The 7,517-nt window shown below is 39.7% G+C and overlaps 1 protein-coding gene across 1 annotated transcript in view; it reads right to left on the bottom strand.

Annotated features, from left to right (window-relative positions):
- Positions 1–5,586: 5,586 nt before the first annotated feature.
- LOC117115303 (poly [ADP-ribose] polymerase tankyrase-2-like) overlaps positions 5,587–7,517 on the bottom strand; it is a 10,795-nt gene continuing 8,864 nt past the window's right edge. Inside the window, exons 4-7 of the mRNA XM_033259068.1 lie at positions 6,990–7,103; positions 6,477–6,579; positions 6,011–6,176; positions 5,587–5,683 (exon numbers count right to left, since the gene is read on the bottom strand). Coding sequence (XP_033114959.1) covers positions 5,587–5,683; positions 6,011–6,176; positions 6,477–6,579; positions 6,990–7,103 — 480 coding nt within the window. The remainder of the gene's footprint in view (positions 5,684–6,010; positions 6,177–6,476; positions 6,580–6,989; positions 7,104–7,517) is intronic.

The following is a 7,517-nucleotide window of genomic DNA, read 5'->3' as shown; positions in this document are numbered from 1 at the left end:
CCACACACTCGTTAAAAAATATAATCGGAATAATGACGTCATCACAAAAAATTCCAAGATGGCTGAGTTGAGCAATTTGAAAACAATATATATCCATACACACACATAAACACAGATGTGTATAAGAGACAGTATATATATGTATATGAATAAATGTAGTTGGTAATACTAGCAACGTACAGTGCTCGATACACGTGATAATGCAGAGCGTAAATATTGAAAATTTAGAACTTGAAGAACTTGGTATAATCACTCTACAGAATGTTTCATGCTAATGCAATCTTGTGAGAGAATACAAGGATTGTGTGAGTATATGGGTGGTTTGTTAATGGTAGTACCCTTGATAAATCCATCTGTCGCATGTCACACATGGTTAACATGGATGGGATCACCGGTGTCCACAACACACTGCTCGACTCTCACTTATGGCTCCTAGCAGTTGGTTGTGCATGCCGACGGCCATACCCCGGGACCTCCACTTGACAGAGGTGCTAATCTAAGTGAGAGGCAACATGTAGTTCGCTGCTGTTGTGCTGGTGGGGTTGCCCATCCTAGTGCATGAAGACTGGAACGGCGGAGAAGGCGGATGAACCAGAGTACTTGGTCAACGGCTTGAAGGCGGACCCAGCATCAGTCAAGTGTGGACGGGACTCTCAGTTTTTTAGCGACTTGTCTAGGAAAAGGACACTCCAAAATTAAACCTGCGGCCAGTTATCTACCTACTTCGTGGCTAACTTAGCACCATTGGATTACGATTACTGGAGGAGAGAGGGTATCTTGTCCCGCACAAGCAACTTCCACTTACTTCTGTGCAGGTCGTCTCGGCCAAAATGAAAGCCCTGTGGCGATGGGGAAATGGTAACGGGAACAGGCAGAGGATGCTGCTGGTAGTTCTTAGCCGCAATCCTGCACGCAGGCGGTGTAAGGGTGATGGTCGCTCGACAAGAAAACGGCTTAGTCGTTCGTATCCTCCTTAGATGACAGAGCAGGCCTTTTTAGGATTAGCGCTGCTCTCCCCAGTCCGGGAAGGGGCGAGAAAAAGGAGCCCTATACATCGCCTGGCCCTACTGGGTAGCCGCACCCAGTTGGTCATCCAATTTTGCGGCAAGAAGAAAACAAAAAAGAACTTAAGAATGAAATTGATAATTGGATCTTTGAACGTTAGAACACTACTGGACAATGAAAACAGAGAAGAACGGAGAACAGCTATCACCGGACGGACCAAATCGATATAGAAGCTTTGAGTGAAACAAAACTGCCTGAAGAATCCAGCCTTGAAGAAGTCGGTGCTGGTTACACATTTTTTTTGGAAAGGTAAACCAGTAGGTGTTCCGCGCACCTCAGGTGTAGGTTTTGCTATCCGAACATCATTAGCATGCAACCTAGAGACCACTCCGACTGGAATTTCTGACAAAATCATGGTTCTACGGCTCAAACTGAGCAGACAGACACACGCTACAATAATTAGCGCATATGCACCCACAATGACTCACACTGATGAATCTAAGGAAAATTTCTACGAGGAACTCGAAAGAATCATTTCCACAACTCCAAAGAAGGACAAGCTCATCCTACTAGGCGACTTTAACGCACGCATCGGAGCAGATCATGTGCTGTGGCCTAACGTAATGGGCATACATGGACTTGGCAAATGCAACTCCAACGGTGAGCTATTACTCTCCAAGTGTGCTTCCCATGAGCTGCTTATCACCAACACTACATTCTAGCAAGACGATAAATATAAAACAACATGGATGCATCCGCGATCGAAGCACTGGCACTTACTTGACTATGTCATAGTTCGCCAACGTGACAGACAAGACGTGAATATTACTCGTGCTGTGAGAGGAAGTGGCAGTCTATCAGATCACTTAAGGCCAACTCAGACAGCGTCGGCCGACGCAGCCCGATCCGATTTATCGTCGGGGACAGTCCTAAGCCGTCGTGAGAAATATTAAACATGTTTAATATTCTACTACGCGACTGCCCCCGACGCACACCATCGCGTCTGCGTTCAACTCACACAGACCCGACGCGACAACAAATCGCGTCGGGCTGCGTCGGCCGACGCTGTCTGAGTTGTTGGCCTTTACTCGTAAGAACCATCATGAAGTTGTAACTGGCGCCACCAAAAATAAGGACCCAAAGCCAACATTGGACCAAGAGGCTTAATGTTGAAGCCTTAAGAAGCCGTGAGAAGGCTAAAGAACTGACTAGTAAGTTTGAATCTGTGTTTACAAACACGAACGATATAACAGAAGATGACAATGAAGACACTGAGAAGATATGGAACGACTTCCGTAATGCTACATACTGTGTTGCTGCCGATGTACTTGGGTTTGTGAAAAGAAAACACCAAGATTGGTTCGATGAGAACGACCAGGAAATACAAGTCATATTAAAAGGAATGCATGAGAAGCACCGTGAATATATTGTAGACAAACAGTCCTGCATCAAACGAAATGCATATCTGGCACAAAAATGGGTGGTCCAGAAGCACCTAAGAGCAATAAAAAACAAGTGGTGGGATAAGAAAGCAGCTGACCTCCAAGAGGCTGCAGATACCAATAACTCCAAAGCTCTCTTCCATGGACTTAAGGCAGTTTATGGCCCTCGTGCCAATGGATCCACCCCAGTAATGGCAGCCGATGGGACACTTATTACCGATAAGGACAAAATACTCGTCAGATGGGCTGAACATTTCAACTCACTGTTAAATATGCATATCTGGCACAAAAATGGGTGGTCCAGAAGCACCTAAGAGCAATAAAAAACAAGTGGTGGGATAAGAAAGCAGCTGACCTCCAAGAGGCTGCAGATACCAATAACTCCAAAGCTCTCTTCCATGGACTTAAGGCAGTTTATGGCCCTCGTGCCAATGGATCCACCCCAGTAATGGTAGCCGATGGGACACTTATTACCGATAAGGACAAAATACTCGTCAGATGGGCTGAACATTTCAACTCACTGTTAAATAAACAGTCAGATATCTCGGATGACGTAATCGAAAACATGCCACAATTATCTAATATGGAACACCTCGACTCTGAACCAAACCAAGCTGAGGTTGTGAATGCAATAAAACAGCTGTCAAACAACAAAGCACCTGGACAAGATGGAATCCCACCGGAGGTATTTGAATGTGGATGTACGTACTTGATTAAAAGACTCACAAAAGTATTTTCTGGAAGAATGGCCAAGTACCACAAGACCTTAAAGATGCAAATATAATACACCTATATAAGTGAAAAGGAAACCGATTACAATTTGACAACCATTGTGGAATATCATTGTTGTCCATAGCAGGAAAGATCTTAGCTAGAGTAATACTTAATCGCTTAACAAGTGCAATTACTGACAATGTGTATCCCGAATTACAATGTGGCTTCCGTAGAGGTCGGGGCACTGCAGATATGATCTTTGCCTATAGACAACTACAGGAAAAATGTAAAGAACAAAATAAACCACTATACACTGTATTTGTAGACCTCACAAAGGCGTTTGATACGGTTAGCAGCAAAGGGCTATGGAAGCTGCTCCTCAAGGTAGGATGCCCAGAAAAACTTATCACCATTATTCGGTCATTCCACGATGGCATGATGGGTCGTGTCTTAGACAATGGCAAGTATTCAAAATCATTTAACATAACAAATGGTGCCAAACAAGGGTGCGTTTTAGCTCCCACCCTGTTTGGTATCGTTTTCGCTCTCATGTTACAGTATGCCTTTCGAGACTTAGAACTCGGTGTGTATCTGCTAGTAAGAACTGATGGAGATGTCTTTAACTTACGACGCTTTTCAGCTCGCACCAAGACAACAGAAACACTAATCAGAGATCTTCTGTTTGCAGATGACTCTGGGCTTTCTGCTCACAGCCTAGATAATATTCAAGAAATTGTTGACAGTTTTGCCGACGCAGCCAAGAAATTTGGACTCACAATAAGTATAAAGAAAACTGAAGTGATGTTTCAGCCTTGCCCTTGCAACTCTCACTCTGACCCTGACGTCACGATAGGTGGTGCAAAATTAACCTCAGTAAAAAGCTTCTGCTATCCTGGAAGTAGTATGTCTTGTGACGGCTCCCTAGACAATGAAATTTTACAGCGCATATCAAAAGCTAGTGTAGCATTCGGTCGTCTGACACATCGTCTCTGGCAGAACCACGACATAAAACTGACAACAAAAATAAATGTATACAGAGCTGCCGTGCTGTCCTCTCTCATGTACGCCAGTGAAACCTGGACACCATACAGAAAGCACGTGCGGCAACTAGAATCGTTTCAAATGCGTTGCCTTCGCAGAATTTGCAACATCCGCTGGCAAGACAGCATACCCAACACTGCAGTCCTTGAGAGGTGTGGCATCTCAAGCATTCAATCACTTCTTGTGAAACTACGATACAAAGACACACTAAAAAGTAATATCAAAGAATGTGGTATGAGTTTGGTTACTTGGGAAGACGATGCAATCAATCGGCGATTGTGGCGTAACCGATGTCTTGCAGCCACCAAACACCAGGAAGAGAAGCGTATCTCTGCCTTAAAGCAGAAGCGAGCAGAGAGAAAATCACGAAACACAGAGACCAGCAGTACAACTTACAGATGTGACGAATGCGGCAAAGAATGTCTGTCACGCATTGGGCTCCTTTCGCACCAGAAGGCACATCGTCGCCGAGATGCTCATTCGTCGTAAACGACGAGAGACGCCATATGAATGCTAAGGCAGGTGAAAATGCAAATGAGTTAATTGCTTTTAAGTAAGTAGTTGTTGTGCCTACATTTAGACAATAGCTCGGCTCTTTTGTTTAGTGTTGACTGTTTGTCTGAATATTTTATGTGAAGTTTTTCGGTTATGAATAGGATTATGTCGACTTGCCAAGAAAATCGATCTCGCCATGACAACATACAACTTTTATTATGTCGACTTGTCAAGATAACCTATCTTGCCATGACAACATACAATTTTTACTATGTCAACATGTCAAGATAATCTATCTCGCCATGACAACATACAACTTTTATTATGTCGACTTGTCAAGATAATCTATCTCGCCATGACAACATAAAATTTTTATTATGTCGACTTGTCAAGATAATTTATCTCACCATGACAACATACAACTTTTATTATGTCGACTTGTCAAGATAACCTATCTCGTCATGGCAACAAAACAGTTTTAGTATGTCGACTTGTCAAGATAATCTATCTCGCCATGTTGACATGATATGTATATTATGTCGAATTGACAACATAATTATCTTGACAAGTCGTCATGTCAAATGGCACTTAGGTGCTTCCGTATTTATTATATCTCTATGAGTAGAATTATCTTCCTCGATTTGCACAAGTAGTGTGCAAAATGGCGGATGTAACACAAACTATGCACAACGAGCATAGGTATTTATTGCAATTTGTTTATTAAGTAATATTATTTCAGATAAAAAAAAAAGAGTTTTATTTGTATGTTTTATTTGCAAGCCAACATATTTATTGAAATTTGTTTAAATAATATTATTTAAGATTTAAAAAAATTTTATGTTTTATTTTCGAACACATTGCAAAAGTGACAGCAGCCATTTAGCGTTCGTCAAATAAATGCACTCTTCTTGTGTACTCGCATGTTACAAGTTGTGAAATCAGCTTTCACAAGTTCTAATGAACGCAGCATTACACGCAGAATACCACTGTATTTTACCAAAGAACTTAAATAGCAGAAGAATGAGCTGTTCGCGTATTTGCATTAAAATCGATGGAACATCCGCCCTCGCGCGAATGGGGTGAAATTTTACTATTTTACTAAGTGGAGAAACTACAGGAAACAAACGAACCAGAGCGGCGCCTTTTTATTGCTATATAGCGCCGTCAGGGTAAACATTGCTCTCCGTGTACCCACAATGCCTTTGGAACGGATGTTCCACTATATTGGAAAGCTGCTCTATCTTCTGCTATTTATTGTCTTTGATTTTACGTAGGCATAATTTTCGTTGATTTCGTCGTTTATTTGTACTTACTCTTTTTCAAGAATATGATTTACACAGGAGGTCTTTCCGGCTCCTTCCTTTCCCAGAAACATGAATCTTGCATTAACTACCGTCATTTCACCATTTTGCATTTCGTATTCGTAGGCTTTCACAGCAGTTTTACCTCTAGCCTCAATTTCAGGCGGTATTGATCGTCCTTGTTACATAAAAATATGAAATATTAGTATAGCATTGTATATTATTGTATTATATTATTAGTCGTCTTGTTTGTTCTTGCATATTTCACTATAGTTAATATACAAATGGTAATAAATAATAAATAAATAACTACCACATGATTAGTGACAAGAAACAAATAACTGTCACATTAAAAAAACCAAAGTAATATGGAGAGAAATATATGAATAATTTGACTTTAAAAAATACATAGTGTATGTTTTATCTAAAACAGGCATAATATATTAATATTGAATATTTAATGAGTCTTTATGCTTACCTATTAATAACTTTTTAAGTGAGTGCTTTTTCTCGGATCTCGTGGAATTTTCGTATTCACGACATTTGTTACAATCATAACAATCAAGAGGAGTCCTTCCATGCTGCAATAACAGACACAAGCACGCGATAAGACGATGTTGGTTGCAAATAAAATTATTAAAATAGTAATGCAGTTTAGTTAAGTTATCATAACAAATATGCTACTATTTGTCAAAATAATATCGGAATAACAAAAATTATCAGGATCGCGATAGGGTTTCAATTGAATGTAATACAGTATTAAAGAAATGGCGCCAAAAAACCAAAAACATGGTTGGAAAATAAATCAAACTTTTAAATAGTGAAATCATTATTTTTTTCATATATGATTTTGATTTCATTAAAATTATTTAATATTTATTATCATGTTGGTTTTGATTATTGTGTTTAGTGGTGTCTTATATAAGTTGTTGTATTAGCAGCGTTGACTGATAGGCTATCTTTTGATGCAGTTCATTTTTTTGTACATTACCATATCTTTTATCGATGCGGAGGCCCCATGAATCAACAGGCACATGACAGTCTCTCGATGTTCATCGTACTTACGCGGAGCAAGTATACACCTATGTAGTGGTGTGCGTCCAAGCTGCAATGGAAATGATAATTAATGTCAAGTTTGCTATACTAGTACAACACAACCATTACGGAAATAATTGAGAATTATCATACTGAACTATCGTTCATTATGATGATAATATGGGTTATAATTCCATCATAATGTTGATGATGATTGGGATACAAATTAATAATGCAAATAAAATATGCCCATAAATATATTACAGTATATTAAAAGAATGGTAATAAAAATCGGTTTTACATTAATAATATTATTCATTATGTCATTGATATAATAATTATAATGATAATGACGATGATGATGATAATATAGGACTAATAATATCAGTTCTAATTAATATATTTTGTCAAGTACATAAACAAGAATATTACTAGATTAGAATTAGAATGTGATGCTTTCAGTGGCGTATCTAGCAGTATTAAA

The sequence above is a fragment of the Anneissia japonica genome, unplaced genomic scaffold, assembly GCF_011630105.1.
Source record: "Anneissia japonica isolate Jap-2015-1 unplaced genomic scaffold, ASM1163010v1 scaffold287957_len1322810_cov207, whole genome shotgun sequence".
NCBI classification, from domain to species: domain Eukaryota; kingdom Metazoa; phylum Echinodermata; class Crinoidea; order Comatulida; family Comatulidae; genus Anneissia; species Anneissia japonica.
This window is presented reverse-complemented; position numbering and strand designations above follow the sequence as displayed.